The 24,869-nt window shown below is 45.2% G+C and overlaps 1 protein-coding gene across 1 annotated transcript in view; it reads right to left on the reverse strand.

Annotated features, from left to right (window-relative positions):
* Nucleotides 1-24,869, reverse strand: part of LOC135518179 (rho guanine nucleotide exchange factor 28-like) — a 109,563-nt gene that overhangs the window by 14,917 nt on the left and 69,777 nt on the right. The window contains 15 exon segments of the mRNA XM_064943133.1: nucleotides 5,616-5,921; nucleotides 6,987-7,190; nucleotides 13,690-13,737; nucleotides 14,929-15,054; nucleotides 15,057-15,154; nucleotides 15,291-15,476; nucleotides 16,244-16,335; nucleotides 16,441-16,619; nucleotides 17,279-17,355; nucleotides 17,488-17,742; nucleotides 18,150-18,267; nucleotides 18,434-18,559; nucleotides 18,888-19,138; nucleotides 19,704-19,844; nucleotides 20,014-20,126. Of these exon segments, the coding sequence (XP_064799205.1) occupies nucleotides 5,616-5,921; nucleotides 6,987-7,190; nucleotides 13,690-13,737; nucleotides 14,929-15,054; nucleotides 15,057-15,154; nucleotides 15,291-15,476; nucleotides 16,244-16,335; nucleotides 16,441-16,619; nucleotides 17,279-17,355; nucleotides 17,488-17,742; nucleotides 18,150-18,267; nucleotides 18,434-18,559; nucleotides 18,888-19,138; nucleotides 19,704-19,844; nucleotides 20,014-20,126 (2,320 nt within the window).

Here is a 24,869-nt window from a genome sequence, read left to right on the forward strand (position 1 = left end):
TTCTCCTACCCCATTGATTTAATCTGTGTCAAAGCTGAGGCAGAATTAGCAGTCCAACACTAACTGCCTACTTCCGTGACAGAAAACAGGAGTTACTGCAGGCTGATCTGTATGGAAGCAGTGCAGTCTTAGGTTGTGTTCCAATTGGCACCCTATTCCCTATGGTCCAATTGGCACCCTATTCCCTATGGTCCCTGGTCAAAAGTAGTGCACTACAAAGGGAATAGGGTGCCATTTGGATCCATTAGCGTTTCCCTGGTGATCAGTATGGATGTAGTGTTTAGTGTTACCCTGCTAACATTTAGCCCCAGGCAGAGGGTCAGGGGGTCAGAGACAGATCCTGTGTCCTCTGTCAGATCCTCTTTAATGAGAAGGTCTTTCTGGCAGGAGGATGGGCTTTACAGAACCTTGCCAAGCAGAGGTAGCCCAGCTCCACTGCAGCAGTGATCTTTTTGTTAATTAGAGGAAATATAATATGAATTGGTATACTTCACACTGAAATTATGGATTACAACTCTCAAATAATATTTTCGATGACAATTCCATTTTTTTGGCCATGGATTAGCTGAATAAACCATTATTGTAAATAAAAGGCCACTGTGGCTACTTGACTATGTCTGATACGTAGCAATGGTTATACTTTTGCTCATAGCTAAATCGTCTTAGTGTTATGGTTTCTCTGTATGTTTACTAGAGGTTGACCGATTAATCGGAATGGGCGATTAATTAGGGCCGATTTCAAGTTTTCATAACAATCGGAAACCGATTTTGCCACATTTTTTTTTTTTTTTTTACACCTTTATTTAATCTTTATTTAACTAGGCAAGTTAGTTAAGAACACATTCTTATTTTCAATGACGGCCTTGGAACGGTGGGTTAACTGCCTCATTCAGGGGCAGAACGACAGAAATTCACCTTGTCAGCTCGGGGGAATCAATCTTGCAACCTTACAGTTAACTAGTCCAACGCTCTAACTACCTGCCTCTCATTGCACTCCACGAGGAGACTGCCTGTTACGCAAATGCAGTAAGCCAAGGTAAGTTTCTAGCTAGCATTAAACTTATCTTATAAAAAACAATCAATCAATCAATCATAATCGCTAGTTAATTACACATGGTTGATGATATTACTAGTTTATCTAGCGTGTCCTGCGTTGCATACAATTGATGCGGTGCGTATCGTTGCTCCAATGTGTACCTTAAACATGAACATCAATGCCTTTCTTAAAATCAATACACAGAAGTATATATTTTTAAACCTGCATATTTAAACCTGCATATTTAAAGAAATCCAGGTTAGCAGGCAAAATTAACCAGGTGAAATTGTGTCACTTCTCTTGCGTTCATTACACGCAGAGTCAGTATATGCAACAGTTTGGGCCGCCTAATTTGCCAGAATTTCACGTAATTATGACATGACATTGAAGGTTGTGCAATGTAACAGGAATATTTAGATCATGGATGCCACCCCTTAGATAAAATACAGAACGGTTCTGTATTTCACTGAAAGAATAAACGTCTTGTTTTCGAGATGATAGTTTCCGGATTCGACCATATTAATGACCTAAGGCTTATAAGGCTTATATTTCTTATTATGTTGTAACTAAGTCTATGATTTGATAGAGCAGTCTGACTGTGCGATGGTAGGCAGCAACAGGCTCGTAAGCATTTATTCTTTTTGCCAGCAGCGCAAGCATTGAGCTGTTTATGACTTCAAGCCTATCAACTCCTGAGATTAGGCTAGTGTAACCGATGTGAAATGGCTAGCTAGTTAGCGGGGTGCGCGCTAATAGCGTTTCAAACGGCACTCGCTCTGAGACTTGGAGTAGTTGTTTCCCTTGCTCTGCATGGGTAACGCTGCTTCGAGGGTGGCTGTTGTCGTTGTGTTCCTGGTTCGAGCCCAGGTAGGGGCGAGGAGAGGGACGGAAGCTATACTGTTACACTGACAATACTAATGTGCCTATAAGAACATTCAATAGTCAAAGGTTAATGAAATACAAATGGTATAGAGAGAAATAGTCCTATAATTCCTATAATAACTCCAACCTAAAACTACTTACAGTATGAGACCCCCCTCCCATTCCACTCTATGCACGTTGAATCATCCCACCTGCTGAACCTCACAACACAAGCTCAACCCCACGGAGGCCTAGGCCAGGGGGTAAATGAGGTTCATGAGGTCGTTGGTTTTAACATACACCCTCCCCATAAGGTCCTGTAGAGAGGCAGGCAGAGTATAGGAACACTGTTCTATTTATACTATCTCTCTCCCTCTCTCTGTCTCTCCTCTCGCTTTCTCTCTGTCTCTCCTCTCACTTTCTCTCTGTCTCTCCTCTCTCTGTCTCTCCTCTCTCTGTCTCTCCTCTCTCTGTCTCTCCTCTCGCTTTCTCTCTCTATCCTCTTTCTGTCTCTCCTCTCGCTTTCTCTCTCTCTCCCTCTCTGTCTCTCCTCTCCCTCTCTCTGTCTCTCCTCTCGCTTTCACTCTCTCTCCTCTCGCTCTCTCTCTCTGTCCCTCTCTCTCTGTCCCTCTCTCTCTCCTCCTCTCTCTCTCTGTCTAAGCTCTCGCTCTCTCTCACTCCTCTCTCTCCTCTCACTCTCTCTCCCCCTCTTTCTCCTTACCTTTTCTCTCCTCTCCCACCTCTCTCTCCCTCTCCTCCTCTTTCTCCTTGCCTTTTCTCTCCTCTCCCACCTCTCTCTCCCTCTCCTATCTCCCCTTGTCCTCTCTCCCTGCCTCTCCTCTCCCCACTCTCTCTCTGTCTCTCTCTCTCCCCCTCTCTCTCTCTCTCTCTCTCTCTATGCCTCTCCTCTCAGCTTGGGGGCATATTTCACTGCAGGCCCGCTCCACTCGCTTTTCAAACAAAGTGTCGATATGAATAATTAAAGTCTTTTGGAGAGGATTGATTGGTTTGCGGCGTTCGCATGCTTTTAATTATTTTGTCGCTGGAGCTTTTATTCTCTGCGGTTTAATTATCATCAATCATGAAGTTGTTTATTAGCGAGCGGAGCTGCTGAGTGTTGAGACAGATGACGCTGAAATTGCTCTCATTACCGCAGGTCGTATATCAAGGGCCCGGATGGAGCTGCTCTGTGTGACTGAGTGGGCCACCGTAGCTTTCGCTGCTGGCTACACTTTGTCCTGGGAGAGAGAGGCACTTCTCAATAATGAACTTCTAACCCAGGGAGAAACATGACCTTGGTTCACACACACACATACAGCAGCAGGTTGACATTTATTGTCATGAATCTTGCCCTGGAGGCAGAATTGAGCGATTTCTGCTAGATGGGCCAGCTGCAAAGTCAAAATTGGCTATATCGTAAAAATGTATGAAACCAAATGTGTTTTTTAAAGTGGAACTGACAGTGTTTTAACTACTTTGCAGATATGAAACAAACAGACAATCAGTAAAAATCTGTAAAAAATATAGATTTCCCAGTTTGGGAATCCAGGCTGTATCACAACCGGCCGTGATAGGGAGTCCCAAAGGGTGGCGCCCAATTGGCCCAGCGTCGTCCGGGTTTGGCCATCATTGTGTAGGCCGTCATTGTAAATAAGAATTTGTTCTTAACTCACTTGCCTAGTTAAATAAAGGTTCAATATAAAAACTAAAAACTTTATAAGAGGTATTTGACTCAACATTCCATGATGTACACTAAGGCATTGTTGGCAGAATAGATGGATGCAGTTAAATTAATGGTCAATATAATTCACCAATGCATTTCTTGGTAGTCCAAAAAATATTGCTATCAGGTTGTAAATCCCAGCTGGCCTGGTACATTGTTTGCTGCCTCCATTCGGGATGCACTGTTTCATTTTCAACAACTCAATATTTTGGGCAAAAACAGACGGATGTAACTAAAGCTGGGAATGACAATACAATCAAACTAGCAAGGGCAATGATCACAAGTCAGTCATAACACGGCTAATAGGCTAGCATATCTATTTATGTAGCAAGCTAAAAACACGGAGCCTAACGTTAGCCAGCTAACTAGCTTCTAGGAGGATGTCATGCCATCGGAGGAGTAAGTGAGTGACTCATATCGTTTTTCGGTGGCTATACACATCTAGAGATGCAGGTGTCATTTGGTTAGCTAGCAAGAACTTGAATGACTGTTATCCAGTTAGCATATCTCTTGCCTTTGAAAATTCACTCTGGCTATGTACTCAGATTTCAGAGCACTCTCGTCTGAGTGTGCCAGAGCACAAAATAACTGATGAATTTACGAATTCTGAATATTACTGAATATGCCCGTGCCGGTATGCAAAAAAAGTCATAGTTAGTCACGAACACACGAGATAACATGAAAACAGCCTTACCAGCTCTGCTGCGGTGAGTAAAATGATCAGATTGAGGTGTTCTCTCATTTGTGTCTGGAAGTAGCAAGACAGCTAACTTTAGCCAGTTAGATTGGGTGCTTGGTTGGGACATGCATACATTGGCAGGCAAGCTCAAAAAGGAGATGTAGGCTACAATTCCCCCCTGTTTATCAGTGTAATTTTGACAGCCAACTAGCTGAAAAAGTTTGAGAGGGTTTATCTAATGTTCCTTCGTTAAGATTTTAGCTCACCTTGCTCTGGCTAACATTAGTTGTTGATCTTGTAGTTGTTGATGTGCAATAACTGAGGGAGAGAAAGTCTACCTCTTCATGGTTGTTTGATCAATAGAACTGTAAAGTTCCCAAATGTAAGAGGACTCCAGTGGTATTTACATAATTGCACAAATCCATTCAGGTGTATTTTGTGGCTTTTGGCAAATGCATTCTAATGATCTAAAGTCGCACTGTTGCTACTACCTGTAAACACACAGTCCAGTTCAAAGTGAATGATGGCAGGCCCGTATGGCAAATAGCTTGTTTGTATAAAGGCCTACTGTAGCTCTGATTGGCTATAGCTCACCGGTCTGTGTAGACTCAGGTCTTGGACAAGACAGATGTTTTTATTAGGTATAATTTACGGCAGTGTCTATTAATTGTCGAAACTCTCGGTCTCTTTCCCGCCACTCTATTGCTGTAGAATGTTCACAAATGCCTTAGTATACGTAACTCGCAAACATTCTAAGAATATATGAAAACGTGAAAATGACAATATCAGATGTTTTATTTTTTAAGTGTCATATTCTTCCTGTGGGTGTATGTGAACAGATTTTAATAAGATTTCATGTTGCTAAAATGTTCTACTTTAAGGTTAGGGTTAGGCATTATGGTTAGCTGTGTGGTTAAGGTTAGGGCTAAGGTTAAGGTTTAAAACACAGTAGGCTGCTGATAATAATGGCTGGAACTGAGCAAATGGAATGGCATTAAAAACCTGGAAAAAATGTGTTTGATATATTTGATACTATTCAACTGATTCCGCTCCAGTCATTACCATGAGCCCGTCCTCCCCAATTAATGTGCCACCAACCTCCTGTAGTTTATAATCAGATTTTGTGACTGTGCCAGTTTGTGACCACTCTGCAGAGCTGCCTCCAGGGCAAGATTCATGACAATAAATGCCAACCTGCTATACACACCCTTATAGTATATGTACTCTCAGCATCTCTCATTCACACTCATGCAGTGAGTATTAGCTACAGGCTAGGAGGCCTTCTGTGAGAACCCACTCACCCCCCTCACACACACCTGATGACAGCGGTCCAGGGGTATGACCATGACAGGCAGGCTCCTCTGTCGGCTGTGTCTCCAGCTCTGCAGCAGGTTCTGCTGGGTCTCCAGCCTCTCCCTCTCCTTCTCCACACTCCTCTGACTCTCTCTCAGCCTCTCCAGGCTCTGCTGGTACTCCTCCAGCTGCTCCTCCAGCTCTTCCCGCTCCTGTTTCAGCCTCTCAGCCTCCAGGTGGCACTGTCTCTCCCTCTCCTCCAGCCTGCTCTCCAGCTCCCCCTGTTGGCTGTGGCGAGCCTGGCACTCCCGCTCCCACCGCTGTCTCTCCTGGAGGGAGGGAAAGGTTCAACAGAATCCATTAGTTGATGATTGCTTGGGCCGCGATAAATCGTTTAATACAAAAAAATATATATATTTTTAACTAATAAATCCTGGCAAAGTACAATAAGAGGTGAGTGTGCATAGTAGATATACACTACCGTTCAAAAGTGTTGAATCACTTAGAAATGTCCTTGTTTTTGAAAGAAAAGCACAAAAAAATATGCCTAGAAGGCCAGCATCCCAGAGTCACCTCTTCACTGTTGATGTTGAGACTGGTGTTTTGCGGAAACTATGAATCTGCCAGTTGAGGACTTGTGAGGCATCTGTTTCTCCAACTAGACACTCTAATGTACTTATCCTCTTGCTCAGTTGTGCACTGGGGCTTCCCACTTCTCTTTCTATTGTGGTTAGAGCCAGTTTGCGCTGTTCTGTGAAGGGAGTAGTACACATCGTTGTACGAGATCTTCAGTTTCTTCAATTTCTCGCATGGAATAGCCTTCATTTCTCAGAACAAGAATAGACTGACGAGTTTCAGAAGAAAGATCTTTGTTTCTGTCCATTTTGAGAATGTAATCGAACCCACAAATGCTGATGCTCCAGATACTCAACTAGTCTAAAGAATGCAGTTTTATTGCTTCTTTAATCAGAACAACAGTTTTCAGCTGTGCTAACATAATTACAAAAGGGTTTTCTAACTAGCCTTTTAAAATGATAAACTTGGATTAGCTAACACAATGTGCCATTGGAACACAGGAGTGATGGTTGCTGATAATGGGCCTCTGTACGCCTATGTAGATAGCCGTTTCCAACTACAATAGTCATTTGCAACATTAACAATGTCTACACTGTATTTCTGATCAATTATATTTTATTTTAACGGACACATTTTGTTGTTTTTCTTTCAAAAACAAGGACACGGTAGTGTATGCTTACTTATTTTCTTGTTGGGAGAAAAAACTCTACACATAAAATATCACTTAAATTTGCGATAATGTGATTTCCTTATTTTGGAATCGATAAGGTCGCCCTAAATTCATTAATCAATTAATTGATTAATCTAACTTATCCTACCTGGTGCAGCCTGCCCTGCAACCGTACTGCTGCCGCCACCTCCTCACGGCGCTTCTCCAGGTTACGCTGCTTCTCCTGCTCCTGCAGAGCATTGCCACGGAGACATGGGGTGTGTGGTCTCGGAGAGCGGGGAGAGTGGCGGTCACTCTCATGGAGGAGGAACTTCTGAACCTCGTAGAAACTGTCTTGTATGGTTACCGCCGCCTGCAGAGAGGAAACAAATATGTGACAATAACGTGACTGACTGACTGACTGACTGGCTGGCTGAATGGCTGACTGGCTCATTGACTGACTGACTGACTGACTAACTCATTGACTAGCTGGCTGGCTGACTATCTGACTATTTGGCTGGCTGGCTGTCTGACTGGTTGGTCGGCTGGATGGCTGACTGACTAGCTGGCTGGCTGACTGACTGGTTATCCGGCTGGATGGTTGACTGATTGACTGGTTGGCCAGCTGGATGGCTGACTGATTGACTAGCTGGCTGGATGGCTAACTGACTGACTCATTGACTGACTAACTGACTAAGTCATTGACTTGCTGGCCGTCTGACTAGCTGATTACCTGGCTGGCTGGCTGACTGACTGGTTGGTCGACTGGATGGCTGACTGACTAGCTGGCTGGCTGGCTGGCCGACTAACTGACTAGCTGGTTGGCTGACTGGTTGACTTATTGTCTGGTTTGCTGGGTGGATGGCTGACTGACTGACTAGCTGGCTAGATGGCTGACTGACTGACTGATTGACTCATTGACTGATTGACTGGCTGACGAGCTGGCCAATTGGCTGGCTGGCTGGCTGCTGACTGACTGGGATCAACGCAGCCATTCAAATGGGTCCACACAGGGCCAACCGTCGATGGCCATGTGTGGCTCCAAGCCAAGGTTAATGGGGGCAATAGAAGCAGGTGATTTGAATACCAAATATGGATCAGTCGACATTGTGACAGTCAACGGCAAACCAAATACTCACTGGTATTTTAAGGCTGAGCTACATATTGTTAGGCCAAGCAGGCCTAGAACACATGTATAGACCGCATACAAACACATACCAATATACAAGAAATGTCACTATGTACAGTAGGCTACACACACACACCCGCAAACACACACGCTTCACATTACTAACACAAACACATACTGTGCACACACCAAACAGAATAGACTCCATCTACATCAACACATCAAATGCTCCCTGTGCAGAGCAGGAGAAAAGTCTCTCTCTCCTCTGGTCTCTCTCCCACTAAGAATAGGATAATTGGGTTCCTCTCTCCAGCAGCTTACTGCCTGGCTGTCTGGCGTTTCAAGCTTCAGACAATCCAGCTGATTGTTGGATCTCTGTTTACAGACGCTGTGGTGCAGCCAGGCTAATACATCCACACACGTATGGATGCACGTGCGGGGACATACAGTGAGGGGAAAAAGTATTTGATCCCCTGCTGATTTTGTACGTTTGCCCACTGACAAAGAAATGAACAGTCTATAATTTTAATGGTAGGTTTTATTTGAACAGTGAGAGACAGACTAACAACAAAAAAATCCAGAAAAACGCATGTCAAAAATGTTAGAAATTTTAATGGAGGGAAATAAGTATTTGACCCCCTCTCAATCAGAAAGATTTCTGGCTCCCAGGTGTCTTTTATACAGGTAACAAGCTGAGATTAGGAGCACACTCTTAAAGGGAGTGCTCCTAATATCAGTTTGTTACCTGTGTAAAAGACACCTGTCACGCCTTGGTCTTAGTATTTTGTGTTTTAGTTAATTAGTTGGTCAGGCCAGGGTGTGACATGGGAGCGTCTGCCAAATGACTTAAATGTAAATGTAAATGTTAGTGGGGTTTTTTAGTTATTGGGATTGTAGCTGATTAGGGGTGTGTGTTACATAGGTTTGGCTGCCTGAGGCGGTTCTCAATCAGAGTCAGGTGATTCTCGTTGTCTCTGATTGGGAACCGTATTTAGGTAGCCTGGGTTTCACGTTGTATTTCGTGGGTGATTGTTCCTGTCTCTGTGTTAGTGTTCACCAGATAGGCTGTATAGGTTTTTCACGTTCCGTTTGTTGTTTTTTGTTTTTTCATGTATCGTTGTTTGTTCAATTAATAAACATGAGTAACGAACACGCTGCATTTCGGTCCGACTCTCTTTCGACAAACGAAGAACGTCGTTACAGAATCACCCACAACACACGGACCGAGCAGCGTGTCAACAGGCAGGAGCAGCCCAAAAAGGAGCTGCGTATTAAGGATTTCTGGACATGGGAGGAAATCCTTGACGGGAGAGCACCCTGGGCTAAACCAGGCGAGTGTAGCCGCCCAAAGGTGCAGCAGGCGAAGAGGAAACAGGAGCAGCCCAAAGAGGAGTACAGTATGGATTATACGACGTGGGAAGAAATAGACAGGTGGGCGGCCGACCCAGAGAGAGTGCCGGAGCCCGCCTGGGATTCGCTGGAGCAGTGCGAGGAGGGCTATAGGAGAATGGAGTCGGAAAAAAAGACACGGCGGCGCAGAGCGAAGCCCCAAAAATTTCTTGGGGGGGGGGGGCTCAGAGGGGGAGTGGCTGAGTCAGGAGACAGACCTGAGCCAACTCTCCCTGTTTATCGTGAAGAGCCAAGGAGGAGACCAGAACCGGTGTTGGAGGTGAGCGAAGCAGAGACTGTGAAGGAGTTAATGGGGAAATTGGAGGAGAAAGTAATGAGGGAGTTGCTAGTTTGGTGCTTTAGGTACAATATTCGTCCGACGAAGCGTGTCGGGATTTAATGGCACCTGGGTCAGCGCTCCATACTAGTCCTGAGGTGTGTGTTAGTCGGCTGGTGAAAAATGTGCCAGCCTCACGCACTAGGCCTCCTGTGTACCTACCTAGCCTTGCACGTCCTGTGCCAGTCCTGCTCTCAGGCTCTCCAGTACACCTTCACGGTCCAGTCCATCCTGTGCCACCTTCACACACCAGTCCTCCGATGGTAGCTCCCCGCACCAGGCTTCCTGTGCGTGTCCTCTATCCAGTACCACCTCCACACCCCAGCCCTCCGGTAGCAGCTCCCCGCACTAGGCTTCCTGTGCGTGTCCTCGGCCCAATACCACCAGTGCCACCACGACTCAGGCCTTCAGTGCGCCTTGCCTGTTCAGCGCAGCCAGCGCTTTCTCCCTCTCCTGCACTGTCGGAGTCTCCCGCCTGTTCAGCGTTTCTAGAGCCTTCCTCCTCTACAGCGCTGCCGGAGCCTCCTGCCTGTGTGGAGCAGCTAGAGCTGCCAGTCTTCATGGAGCAGCCAGAGCTGCCAGTCTGCATAGAGCAGCTAGAGCTGCCAGTCTGCATGGGGCAGCCAGAGCTGTCAGTCTGCTTGGAGCAGCCAGAGCTGCCAGTCTGCATGGAGCAGCCAGAGCTGCCAGCCTGCATGGAGCAGCTAGAGCTGCCAGTCTGCATGGGGCAGCCAGAGCTGTCAGTCTGCTTAGAGCAGCCAGAGTTGCCAGTCTGCATGGAGTTGCCAGTCTGCATGGAGTTGCCAGTCTCTGCCAGTCTGCATGGAGTTGCCAGTCTGCAGCTGCCAGGAGCTGCCAGTCTGCAAGGAGCTGCCAGTCTGCAAGGAGCTGCCAAAGCTGTTAGTCTGCATGGAACAGTCAGAGCTGTCAGTCTGCAAGAAGCCGCCAGAGCTGGCATGGAGCAGCCAGAGCCGCCAGTCAGCATGGAGCAGCCAGAGCCGCCAGTCAGCATGGAGCAGCCAGAGCCGCCAGTCAGCATGGAGCAGCCAGAGCCGCCAGTCAGCATGAAGCAGCCAGAGCAGTCAGTCAGCATGAAGCAGCCAGAGCAGTCAGTCAGCCAGACTCTTCCAGATCTGCCAGTCAGCCAGACTCTTCCAGATCTGCCAGTCAGCCAGACTCTTCCAGATCTGCCAGTCAGCCAGACTCTTCCAGATCTGCCAGTCAGCCAGACTCTTCCAGATCTGCCAGTCAGCCAGACTCTTCCAGATCTGCTATTCAGCCAGACTTTTCCAGATCTGCCAGTCAACCAGACTCTTCCAGATCTGCCAGTCAGCCAGACTCTTCCAGATCTGCCATTCAGCCAGACTCTTCCAGATCTGCCAGTCAAGCCAGATCCGCCAGTCAGCCAGACTCTTCCAGATCCGCCAGTCAGCCAGGATCTGCCAGTCAGCCAGGATCTGCCAGATCTGCTAGTCAGCCAGGATCTGCCAGTCGGCCAGGATCTGCCAGTCAGCCAGGATCTGCCAGATCTGCAGTCAGCCAGGATCCGCCAGCCAGTCAGCCAGGATCCAGCCAGGATCCGCCAGTCAGCCAGGATCCACCAGTCAGCCAGGATCCGCCAGTCAGCCAGGATCTGCCAGATCTGATAGTCAGGCAGGATCTGCCGGATTCAACTGCCTGGCTGGGCTTCATCTCAGTACTGGGCTTCTTCTCAGTACTGGGCTTCTTCTCAGTACTGGGCTTCTTCTCAGTACTGGGCTGCCTCTCAGTGCTGGGCTGCCCCTCAGTCCCGAGCTGCCCCTCAGTCCCGAGCTGCCCCTCAGTCCCGAGCTGCCCCTCAGTCCCGAGCTGCTCCTCTGTTCAGTGGGGTTCTGGGTGAGGACTATTCGGCCATGGTCGGCGGCGAGGGTAGATTATCCCAGGACGCGAAGGGAAGGAACTATGACATTTATGGAGTGGGGTCCACGTCCCGAGCCGGAACCGCCACCATGGACAGACGCCCACCCGGACCCTCCCTATGGTTTTGAGGTGCGTTCGGGAGTCCGCACCTTAGGGGGGGGTTCTGTCACGCCTTGGTCTTAGTATTTTGTGTTTTAGTTAATTAGTTGGTCAGGCCAGGGTGTGACATGGGTTTACTGTTTGTTGTAATTCTTAGTGGGGTTTTTTAGTTATTGGGATTGTAGCTGATTAGGGGTGTGTGTTACATAGGTTTGGCTGCCTGAGGCGGTTCTCAATCAGAGTCAGGTGATTCTCGTTGTCTCTGATTGGGAACCGTATTTAGGTAGCCTGGGTTTCACTTTGTATTTCGTGGGTGATTGTTCCTGTCTCTGTGTTAGTGTTCACCAGACAGGCTGTATAGGTTTTTCACGTTACGTTTGTTGTTTTTTGTTTTTTCATGTATCGTCGTTTGTTCAATTAATAAACATGAGTAACCAACACGCTGCATTTCGGTCCGACTCTCTTTCGACAAACGAAGAACGTCGTTACAACACCTGTCCACAGAAGCAATCAATCAATCAGATTCCATACTCTCCACCATGGCCAAGACCAAAGAGCTCTCCAAGGATGTCAAGTACAAGATTGTAGACCTACACAAGTCTGGAATGGGCTACAACACCATCGCCAAGCAGCTTGGTGAGAAGGTGACAACAGTTTTGCGATTTGTTTTGCAACATTTGTGATTATTCGCAAAATACAAAAGAACTGACAATCTCCCTCGGCTTGGGGCTCCATGCAAGATCTCACCTCGTGGAGTTGCAATGATCATGAGAACGGTGAGGAATCAGCCCAGAACTACACGGGAGGATCTTGTCTCAATGATCTCAAGGCAGCTGGGACCATAGTCACCAAGAAAATAATTGGTAACAACCTACGCCGTGAAGGACTGAAATCCTGCAGCGCCCGCAAGGTCCCCCAGCTCAAGAAAGCACATATACATGCCCGTCTGAAGTTTTCCAATGAACATCTGAATGATTCAGAGGACAACTGGGTGAAAGTGTTGTGGTCAGATGAGACCAAAATTGAGCTTTTTGGCATCAACTCAACTCACCGTGTTTGGAGGAGGAGGAATACTGCCTATGACCCCAAGAACACCATCCCCACCGTCAAACATGGAGGTGGAAATATTATGCTTGGGGGTGTTTTTCTGCTAAGGGCACAGGACAACTTCACCGCATCAAAGGGACGATGGACGGGGCCATGTACCGTCAAATCTTAGGTGAGAACCTCCTTCCCTCAGCCAGGGCATTGAAAATGGGTTGTGGATGGGTATTCCAGCATGACAATGACCCAAAACACACGTCCAAGGCAACAAAGGAGTGGCTCAAGACGAAGCACATTAAGGTCCTGGAGTGGCCTCGCCAGTCTCCAGACCTTAATACCATAGACAATCTGTGGAGGGAGCTGAAGGTTCGACTTGCCAAACATCAGCCTCAAAATCTTAATGACTTGGAGAAGAGCTGCAAAGAGGAGTGGGACAAAATCCCTCCTGAGATGTGTACAAACCTGGTGGCCAACTACAAGAAACGTCTGACTTCAGTCATATACTAAGTACTAAGTCATGTTTTGCAGAGGGGTCAAATACTTATTTCCCTCATTAAAATGCAAATCGATTTATACAATTTTTGACATGCGTTTTTCTGGATTTTGTTGTTGTTATTCTGTCTCTCACTGTTCAAATAAATCCACCATTAAAATTATAGACTGATAATTTCTTTGTCAGTGGGCAAAAGTACAAAATCAGCAGGGGATCAAATACTTTTTTCCCTCACTATACACACACACACACACATACATACTAAGACTGCAACCTGAATGTGGCACTAAAACAGGATATATTTGTTCCTGCTGAGAAGACACTGGGTCTGTGTGTTGAATGGAAATTAGTGGCTGAGATGAGATACACAGGGTGTGCTTGTGTGTGCGTGTGCGTGTGTGTGTGTGCGCGCACGTGCATGTGTGTGTCTGCGTGCATGTGTGTCTGTGTGTGTGATTCACCTCCCATAGGGATGAGCTCACCTGTAGACTATAGAGTAACCGGATCAAGCTTTGGACACTGTGGGACACCTGTTATTGAGGAAGACAACCACAATTAACACGTGATAAACAGTAGCTAATAGTCAGGCTTTCATCTCGCTTTATGAGGATCTTCTCATGACTGCATCCTTCCACAAATAACATTCCCTCTATAAGAACCCTCGATAAAAAATGGTATACAAATAAATGGAATGGTTCTAGTACTCCCGTGTTAGTGAGTGAGAATGGAGAGTTTCACTCTCCTACAGATGTAGGATCTTAATTTGAGCCAGCTTGCAGGAAAATAATCCTACAGCAACAGGAAATGTCAATTATTATGTGGATTATAACTAATGGAGTTGATATATTTTCCGTAAGAGAAAATAAAGAATGACATTTAAAAGTGGAACATACAAACTTCAGAAGCTTTTTTAAACCTTACACTACAAATTCTCATGCAACAGGGTGTTGAAATTACAATCCTGCATCGGTAATATGTTGCACTCTCCTAGATGGCCGAACCTGCATAAGACGCTATTGGCTTCCTCCAGCATTACACTGCAGGCATGGTTCCATGTAATGGTGAGACTGCAGTAGAGTCTCCTCTCATCACAAGGCACATTTTCTAAGTGGAGTCCATTTGTCTGAGGAGTCTATGTGATAGTGTACGTATAGCACCACCGTGTGGTCCGATGGTGTATGTAGACCCACTGTACACTACGTTACCTCACAGCTTCCAGTCAATACTTATTTTTCTTATCACAGCCAGGGCACACATAAAGATGCTAACGATAGCACAAACGTGTCCGAGGAAATTGGGATATAATTCTCTACATCTATTTTTAATGAGACGGTAACTTTGAAAGCTAAATTGATTTTCTCCTGTATTATTAAGATATTAATAATTTATCACATCAAGGCTGAAATGTGATTCTAATAGATGGTGTTAAATTATTCAAACAACTGTTGGGATTGTTGAGCCACCATGAGAAGCGAAGGAGGAAGGTGAGAAGTCAAGGCCAAAATGAACACTGAGCATAGTACACACTTCAGCAGCTCAAGACTACAACAAGCCTATGGCTCCAACTGCAAAGCCCATTGGTATTTGAACCTCTTGGTGTGATGGCTACGGTGTTGGACTGGCAGTCACAGAGACCAGGGTTGAAGCCCTGTCGGGTTAGCCCTGAATTCGCTACAATATCTATGGTACATAGCTAAGACAACCCTGCATAGATTACCTACCTTAAGGTTGATATTATTAGTCAGGGACTGCAGTACAAGGACTTGGGAGGCTGACTCCCCATCCCTGGTATTAGGGTCCCCAAGAGAGGCCTCCGCATCTGAGGGGGTGTCCAGGGGGTAGGAGGGCAGGCTGGGGACACAGGGTGGGACAGGGGGTCCCTGGGAGGGCTGCAGGGGCTGAAGGGGGAAAAGGTCAGCGAGGACAGAGTGGTCCTCAGGTTCTCAGCTGGAGAGAGAGAGGGGGGGGGGATACCCACAGACAGACAGAGTAAGACATTGGACACTCTACAACAGGAAATGGACAACATGTTCAAGAAGCTAACGATGGTCAGTGAGTCTTATAGTGAGGTATATCGTCTCACCCTCTCTGAGCGCGGCAGTAAGCAGTCCTGCAGCCTGGGGCACCTCCTCTGGGTTTGGCTGGACCAGTAGGTGTGGCTCAGGGTGTGGTTCCTGGGCCTCGCCCCTCAGGACAGACAGTTCAGCATAGATCTGTAGCTTCTCCTCCAGACTGGAGCATATCTGATAATCCTGACTGGATAGGGTCTCTGGTAGATAACACATTAATACACTATCATTAATAAACTATCATTAATAAAGTCAATAATCATGAATAAACAGACTAGAACAGATCTGATTGTCCGGACTGGACAGGTTCTCTAGTAGATAACACATTAATGTCTTACCCTGGAGATCAATTCAATCTCCACTGAGTTAGGTTCATCTGATTTTAGTTTTGTTTGCCTCTCATGTGGAATGATCTCCAAAAGTCCTTGAAGTTGGTGGAGTAACGTGTTTGTTTCATATGATTGTGTTCTGCTTTTCGTGTTGTGTGTCTGCTTTTTCATGTGTTCTGTAATTGACATGTGTATATATAGACATGTATAGTGTAATTGCTGTTTACTGATGTGTTCATGCAGGGACCATCTGCAAAAGGGACCGTGGTCTTAGTATGACTCCCTACCTAAATAAAGGTTAAATAAAATGAATAAACTATCATTAATATATCTGTAGCTTCTCCTACAGACGGAATCAGATCTGATGGTCCTGACTGTACAGGTTCTCTGACACAACAACAAAACAGAAATAATTCACAGTAGTAATACACAATCTGACAGATTAACACCCCACACATTCAATAAATCCCAATCAGCACAAAATACCTCAGGCTCTGATACAATAACACCATATACATTCGATAAATCATAATCAACACTCAGATATCGCAGTAGCAGCGGTAATGCCAGTCACCAACAGATATAGAAGTACAGGGAATATGACAGACAAGCTATATATAGGTTATGGATATAAATACCCTGTAGTTTGTGTATCTTCTGGACTCTGGCCTCAGCTGTTCTTCTCTCCTCTTCTGACTCATTAGTGTTCTCCTCCTCTTCCTCTGGACAGCTGGACAGACAGTTTTAGGCACACACACACATCCAGAGAGAGAGCGAGAGAGAGAGATAAAGAGAGAGACCCCCCACTCACACACCCCTCCCTCCCCTGACTGACCTCTCTACTGCCTCTCTTATTAGTCTCATCCAGGTGTTGCGTTCGTCTTTCGAGGAAGTATGGACCTCGTACATCTCTGGCCCTGCGGCCGACGCACTGATCAGAAACATCCCTCTCTCCTCATTGGCTACCTCTCTGACGATCAGCTTCTGGAGAGAGATCACTGGGGGCTTCTGGTCCTGAGGAGCACAGGCAGACAGAATGGGAGGATGACAGAGTATTAGTAAAGTTCATGAAAACAGAGGGCCAACATTCACAGATGTAGGGGATGACATGTCTTTTTGAGTCCCAATCCCCCACATAAGATAAGAGATTGTGTATTACCCCATCCAGGATGACATGTCTTTTTGAGTCCCAATCCCCCACATAATATAAGAGATTGTGTATTACCCCATCCAGGATGACATGTCTTTTTGAGTCCCAATCCCCCACATAAGATAAGAGATTGTGTATTACCCCATCCAGGATGACATGTCTTTTTGAGTCCCAATCCCCCACATAAGATAAGAGATTGTGTATTACCCCATCCAGGATGACATGTCTTTTTGAGTCCCAATCCCCCACATAATATAAAGAAGAGCAGAGAGAAGTAGCCCAAAGCTATCAGACTTAGTCTAAAGTAACTGAATTGAAGTGTAGAGTTTATTTTGTCTTATTCCATTAAAGTGATGCTCCAGAGGCTTTGTATAATTTCAGCCAGTAGTTTTGAAAGTAGTGCTCAAGAGACAAAACTGAAACTTGTGTCCTACGTCCTTCATTTCATTTAGCAGATACTGCGCTTAAGATCCCGGACTGCATCTTCAACAGTAAATGTCACAAGATCCTTTCATAGACATACCACAGCAGCGAATATGAACTTCTGGTCTTTCTCCTGGAGGAAGATCAGTGTGTTTGTCAGAAGGAGAGCCATGACATCTGCAGAGATATGACACAAGACAGTTGTAAACAATGCAATCCATTATCAATATTATCATTAGTGTGAAATGGATTGATTGATTGACTGATTGATTGATTATTTGGGTGGATTGATTGACCAGTGTGTGAGACCTTTGAGTCGTCCGGTGGCGGTCTTCCACAGTAACAGGCCCTGGTGTTTGAGGGTCTGGCCTGGCCCCAGAACATCCTGCTTTCTGAAGGTGTGCCCGTTCTTCAGCTTGGCAAAGCTCCGATTCTCCATCCTGTTCAGAACATCCTGTAACCGCTGACCCTGCTCAAACTCACTGACCATCAGGTCAACTGCCGCGATCACTTCCTTGATCAGAACCAGGGCTCTGGAAAGGTCCATGTGCTCCTCACTGTCCACTGAGAGAGGGAGAGGAGGGAGGGGGAGAGATAGAGAGAGAGAGGAAGGGGGAGAGGAGGGAGGAAGAGAAAGAAGAGAGAGAGAGAGAGAGAGAGAGAGAGAGAGAGAGAGAGAGAGAGAGAGAGAGAGAAAAAAAATATTTGGGCACATTGAAGTTGTAAGCGCAATACTATACATCCAGTTACCATCATATCTGTATGGAAGTTATATTTCAAATACAGCACGTTGTTGACCTTTTTTCAAAGTCTTCATGTAATCTCTGACTGGAACTGTTACTCTAACTGCTGTATATTCACACTGACAGCTGAGCTGTATGATAAAACCACCTGTCCAACATAAAGCCAGCCTGTTCATGTTATCTGATCCTGACAGCAGAGGGCAGCAGAGCAAAGCGAGGCAGACTGACCCTGGGTGTACTGTAGAATCCTCTCCAGCAGAACAGGGTACTTCGTGATCCTCTGGGTCACCAACAAGATGCATTCTGGGATCTCTCTCCTCCGGACCAAATAGTTATTACTTTGTTGCTATAGAAACACAAAATCAATCATTAGTCACAAGTGGAATATACAATATAACCACTTCTCAAGGTATCCTATATCGAGACATAACTTGTAGAGACAGATAACTCCTCAATACAACTTCTCAATCTTGCGACTTGAGTAGTCTTCTAAGCAGACAAGCCAAACGTACCTTGATGAAGGTCTGAAATCGTTTGTTGTGCTGCTGTAACTCTTTGAAGAAGGTGACTGCCTCAGTGTGATGGCTGCAGAACTCTCCATACACCTGTTTCATTCTCTCTGCACTGTCTTCAGAAAACTGCACCAGAAATGGGAAGTTATTCAGTCAATCTAGATCCAACATACTCAATCAGTCAAATAGAACATTAACACCACAGTCATGTTTCTTGAGGTTGAATTACTGAATTACAGGAGAGAGTAAGTGGACATTGGCAATGTTTTAAACAAAAAAACAGCAATATCTGTATTTACCCAGGTTTTGTGGAGGTACTGATTCATTGTAATTCAACTCAGCATGTATTTCTAGGGATCATGAGGTCATTCTGTCTGCACAGATTCCATATGACTGTATGGAAAAAGCTGCCACTAGTTTTTGTGTTACAAAGGACTTTATTTTAACAGCGCACCTGTTGCAACAGGATGTCTCCGATGCATACTATGACGTAGTTCCTGTCCCCATGTGGCTTGGCGGAGCTGTGGCGGCGTTCCCTCATGGCGTTGAAGAGGTTGTGGTGGAGGAGGAGGAGTTCATCCAGACAAGGAAAGACACGGTCCACGGCGCCCGCATCCAACTGAACCTCCTCCCTCATCCCTCGCCGAAACACCTCAGCCATGATCCTCAGTGTCTGGAGGTGGTGCATCTCTGTCTGCATCAACTCTGAGAGGACACACACAGTCAGTGGAGGCTGCTGAGGGGAGGAAGGCTCATAATAATGGCTGGAACGGTGGCGAATGAAATGGCATCAAACACAAGGAAAACATGTGTTTGATGTATTTGATACCATTCCATTCATTCCGCTCCAGCCATTACCACGAGCCCGTCCTCCACAATAAATATGCCACCAACCTCCTGTGCACACAGTGCATGTTTGAGATCGACTAGATTGTAGTCTGCCAGCACATAATCACTGATCTTCAAATCATCTTGCATCCCAACTAACTGCTCATTATGTGATCAATATTAGCAATACCTCGCCTTTCTCAAACTGATCCCCTCAAACATGCTGGCACATACGCACATACACACAGTCCAATTATCCACCTTTCCAAGATGACAAAGGTTTCTGTAGACCAACCGATCCATTGGACATGCCATAACAACAAACCATAAACTTTCCTGTGCTACCCCCCTTAACATTTCAGCACTCATTACTCATTTATAACTCACTAACTGGATTACAAAACAGCTGGTTTCATTACATATGAACACAGTGTTTTCTCACCATAGATAACATCCTGTCTCTTGACCACCCGTTTGTCCTGCTTCTTACAGAATGTGTGTTCCACCGTCAGACTCCAAGACTCGGCCTTGTAGTCTAGAGCATCAGCATCCAGGTCACCATGGAGACTAGCGTCCACACAGTCTACTTGGGGAGTGGAAGGACAAACTGTAAGAAAGACATGAATCATAGGTCTCTTTCTAACACCTGTTCATCATCATTCCTCTGCATTTCCAATGGAAAATGGTTTGACACAAAATGGACAGCATTGACTGTCTGTGTTGTCCCTTCTGGGTTCCCATCCCTGCAGTACCTTCTCCGACGGAGGAGTCAGTGGACGTGGACGACTCGGTGGTCTGCAGAAGCTCCTCTGATTGGCCAGGACACCACCTGCTGTCAGACTCCGCCTCTGGACTCTCACTAAGCCTGCCGGGACAGTGACAATGTGTCAATAACATACAGTAAGTATCATCCCAAAAAATCATAATCACAATCTTACTGTAATATACTGAGAGTGAGAGATAGATAGTTAGGGAGTGTAGGAGACAGAGAGAGAGAGAGCAACGTGCACCCTGCCTGTGACCAAAGAGGCATGTATCACACGCTCAGCATGCTCTGCTCAAACCTAAACCACACAAATAACAACACTGGACATTATGAAACACAAAGCTTTCACTATCTTGTTCTGGAATAGACAAGGTCTGAGGTCATCTGCTTTTGGACTAAAGAGCAGGAACCCAGGGGGTATGCTCAGGGGGTATGCTAATTTGGTATAGAGCAGACCTACCCCACTCTGTTAAATTAGTCAACACAGGAACATTTTACATCTGGCTATAAATTAATAAGGAAATTATCTCAACAGAGAAAAATGTCCTCATGTGTGCTACCTATATCCCCCCAATAGAATCCCCACACTAGGATGAAGATGGCTTCTCCATCCTAGAGGGAGAGATCAATCATGTCTAGGCCCAGGGACACGTACTAGTCTGAGAACCTCACATTCTCAGCACACGGGGACAAACACCAACCTGGAAGTGACAGCATTCCCTCCCAAATATGCCCCCCTCGACACAACTATGACAAACCAACCAACAAAAATGGGGCATAACTCTTGTCTCTACATAGTCAATGGTAGGTAGGCTTCAGGGGGATTCCTATAGTAGGTACACCTACAGCTCATCCCCTGGCAGTTTGTACTATAGATTTCTTTATCACAGACCTCAACCCGAGTCTCTCAGAGCATTCACAGTCAGCCCACTAACACCCCTATCAGATCACAGAAAAATCATAGCCTACTTGAACAAAGAAATAATCATGAGGCCTCAAAGCTGAACAAACTGCATACTATTAAGAAACGCTGTAGATTGGAGGAAAGAAGTGTAGAAACGTACCAAAAAACAATTAGGCAGCAACTTATTCAATCCCTTTTAGACAACTTCCTGGGCAAAACATTTCCTTGTAATAGTGAAGTTGTAAAGCCCAAACTGTATATTATTTGACCTTTCAGCTTCGCTATCAAATCTAAAAACGTCAAGCAGACAGCCTAAGAAAATGAACAACATTGACAAATGGTTTGATGAAGAAGGCAAAACCCCCTGAAAGAAACTGATAAACATGTCCAACCGAAAACACAGAAAACCTGAAACTATGCCTCCACTATGGTGAAACACTAAAACAGTACAGAAACACAATAAGAAAAAAGAAGGAACAACATGTCAGAAGTCTGCTTAATGTAATTGAAGAATCCATAGAATCTAACCACTTTTGGGAAAATTGGAACACACTAAACCAACAACAACACGAAGCGCTACCTATTCTAAAAAGAGACGTATGGATAAACCACTTCTCTAATCTTTTCGGTTCAATAACAAAGAACAAACAGAAAAAAACATATACAAGATCAACTACAAATCTTAGAATCAGCTATTAATTATTACCAGATCCCACTGGATTCTCCAATTACATTGAATGAACTACAGGTCAAAATGCAAATCCTCCAACCCAAAAGGGCCTGTGGTGTTGATAGTATCCTGAATAAAACTATAAAACTTACAGACAACAAATTTCAATTGGCTATTCTTAAACTCTTTAACGTCATCTTCAGCTCTGGTATCTTCCCCAATATTTGGAACCGAGGACTGACCACCCCAATCCATAAAAATTGACACAAATCTGACCCCAACAATTACCTTGGAATCTGCGTCAACAGCAATCTCTGAAAAATCATCAACAGCAGACTCCAAAATTTCCTAAGTGAAAACAATGTCTTGAGCAAATATCAAATTGTCTTCTTTCCAAAATACCGTAGGACAGACCACGTATACACCCTGCGCACCCTTATTGACAAACAAACAAAACAAAGCAAAACAAAAGCAAAGTCTTCTCATGCTTTGTTCATTTCAAAAAAGCTTTTGACTCAGTTTTGCATGAGGGTCTGCTATACAAAGTGATGGAAAGTGGTGTAGGGGGAAAAACATATATATAAAATCAATGTACACAAACAACAAGTGTGAAGTTAATATTGGCAATAAACACTCACATTTCTTTACTCAGAGATGCAGCTTGAAACCCACCCTCTTCAACATATGTCCCTTTTTCAGGACCCTGTCTTTCAAAGATAATTCGTAAAACTCTAAATAACTTCACAGATCTTCATTGTATAGGGTTCAAACACTGTTTCCCATGCTTGTTCAATGAACATGCTTTGTGATGTATCTAGAACAATAAATGTGTTACTAGTAAAAAGTAACTAATGTGGTATATTGTTTAGTCTTTTAACCAAAATACACTATACAGTGCCTTGCAGAAGTATTCATCCTCCTTGGTGTTTTTCCTATTCTGTTGCATTAAAACCTGTCAATTAAATTGATTTTTAATTGGATTTCATGTAATTGACATACACAATATAGTTCAAACTGGTCAAGTGAAAAAAATATATTTCAAAAAATTCTACAAAATTCAAATGGAAAAGGGGTGTGTGCATATGTATTCACACCCTTTGTTATGAAGCCACTAAACAAGATCTGGTGCAACCAATTACCACCAGAAGTCACATAATTAAATAAAGTCCACCTGTGTGCAATCTAAGTGTCACATGATCTGTCACATGATCTCAGTATATATAAACCTGTTCTGAAAGGCCCCAGAGTCTGCAACACCACTCAGCAAGGGGCACCACCAAGCAAGCAGCTCCATGAAGACCAAAGAGCTCTCCAAACAGGTCAGGGACAAAGTTGTGGAGAAGTACAGATCAGGGTTGGGTTATTAAAAAATATCAGAAACTTTGAACATCCCATGGAGCACCATTAAATCCATTATTAAAAAATGGAAAGAATATGGCACCACAACAAACCTGACAAGAGAGGGCCATCCACCAAAACTCATGGACCAGGCAAGGAGGGCATTAATCAGAGGGGCAACAAAGAGACCAACGATAACCCTGAAGGAGCTGCAATGCTCCTTGGAGTATCTGTCCATAGGACCACTTTAGCTGTACACTCCACAGAGCTGGAAGAGTGGCCAGAAAAAAGCCATTGCTGAAAGAAAAAAATAAGCAAACACGTTTGGTGTTCACCAAAAGTAATGTGGGAGACTCCCCAAACATACGGAAGAAAATTGAGCTTTTTGGCCATAAAGGAAAACGCTATGTCTGGTGCAAACCCAACACCTCTCATCACCCCAAGAGCTTCATCCCCACAGTGAAGCATGATGGTGGCAGCATCATGCTGTGGGGATGTTTTTCATCGGCAGGGACTGGGAAACTTGTCAGAATTGAAGGAATGATGGATGGCCCTAAATACAGGGAAATTCTTGAGGGAAACCTGTTTCAGTCTTCCAGAGATTTGAGACTGGGACGGAGGTTCACCTTCCAGCAGGACAATGACCCTAAGCATACTGCTAAAGCAACACTCGAGTGGTCTGTGGTATGACTTAAAGATTGCTGTACACCAGTGGAACCCATCCAACTTGATGGAGCTGGAGCAGTTTTGCCTTGAGGAATGGGCAAATATCCCAGTGGCTAGATGTACCAAGCTTATAGAGACATACCCCAAGAGACTTGCAGCTGTAATTACTGCAAAAGGTGGCTCTACAAAGTATTGGCGTTTTTGGGGTGTGAATAGTTATGCACGCTCAAGTTCTGTTTTTTGTCTTATTTATTGTTTGTTTCACAAAAAAATATATTTTGCATCTTCAAAGTTATAGGCATGTTGGGTAAATCAAATGATACAAAACCCGTAAAAAAAAATATTTTAATTCCAGGGTGTAAGGCAACAAAATAGGAAAAATGTTACGGGGGATATGGACACCCCTTCAAATTGGTGGATTCAGCTATTTCAGCCTCACCTGTTTCTGACAGCTATATAAAATTGAGCACACAGCCATGCAATCTCCATTGGGAAACATTGGCAGTAGAATGGCCTTACTGAAGAGCTCATTGACTTTCAGTGTGGCATAGGATGCCACCTCTCTAACAAGTCAGTGTGCCAAATTTCTTCCCTGCTAGTGCTGCCCCGGTCAACTGTAAGTGCTGTTATTGTGAAATGGAAACTCTTAGGAGCAACAACGGCTCAGCCGAGAAGTAGTAGGCCACACATGCTCACAGAACTGTCCTTGGTTTCAACACTCACTACCAAGTTCCAAACTACCTCCGGAAGCAACGTCAGCACAATAACTGTTCCTTGGGAGCTTCATGAAATGGGTTTCCATGGCTAAGCAGCCGCACACAAGCCTAAGATCACCATGCGCAATGCCAAGCGTTGGCTGGAGTGGTGTGAAGCTCACTACCATTAGACTCTGGAGTAGTGGAAGCGCATTCTCTGGAGTGATGAATCTCACTTCATCATCTGGCAGTCCGACAGACAAAACTGAGATTGGCGGATTCCAGGACAACGCTACCTACCTTTGTGGCAACAGTTTGGGGAAGGCCCTTTCCTGTTTCAGCATGACAATTCCCCCGTGCACAAAGCAAGGTCCATACAGAAATGGTTTGTCGAGATCGGTGTGGAAGTGCTTGACTGGCCTGCACAGAGCCCTGACCTCAACCTCATTGAACACCTTTGGGATGAATTGGAACGCCGACGGAGAGCCAGGCCTAAGCGCCCAACATCAGTGCCCGACCACACTAATGCTCACTAGTCCCTGCAGCAATGTTCCAACATCTAGTGGAAA

This window comes from Oncorhynchus masou, chromosome 28 (genome assembly GCF_036934945.1).
Source record: "Oncorhynchus masou masou isolate Uvic2021 chromosome 28, UVic_Omas_1.1, whole genome shotgun sequence".
Lineage (NCBI taxonomy): Eukaryota > Metazoa > Chordata > Actinopteri > Salmoniformes > Salmonidae > Oncorhynchus > Oncorhynchus masou.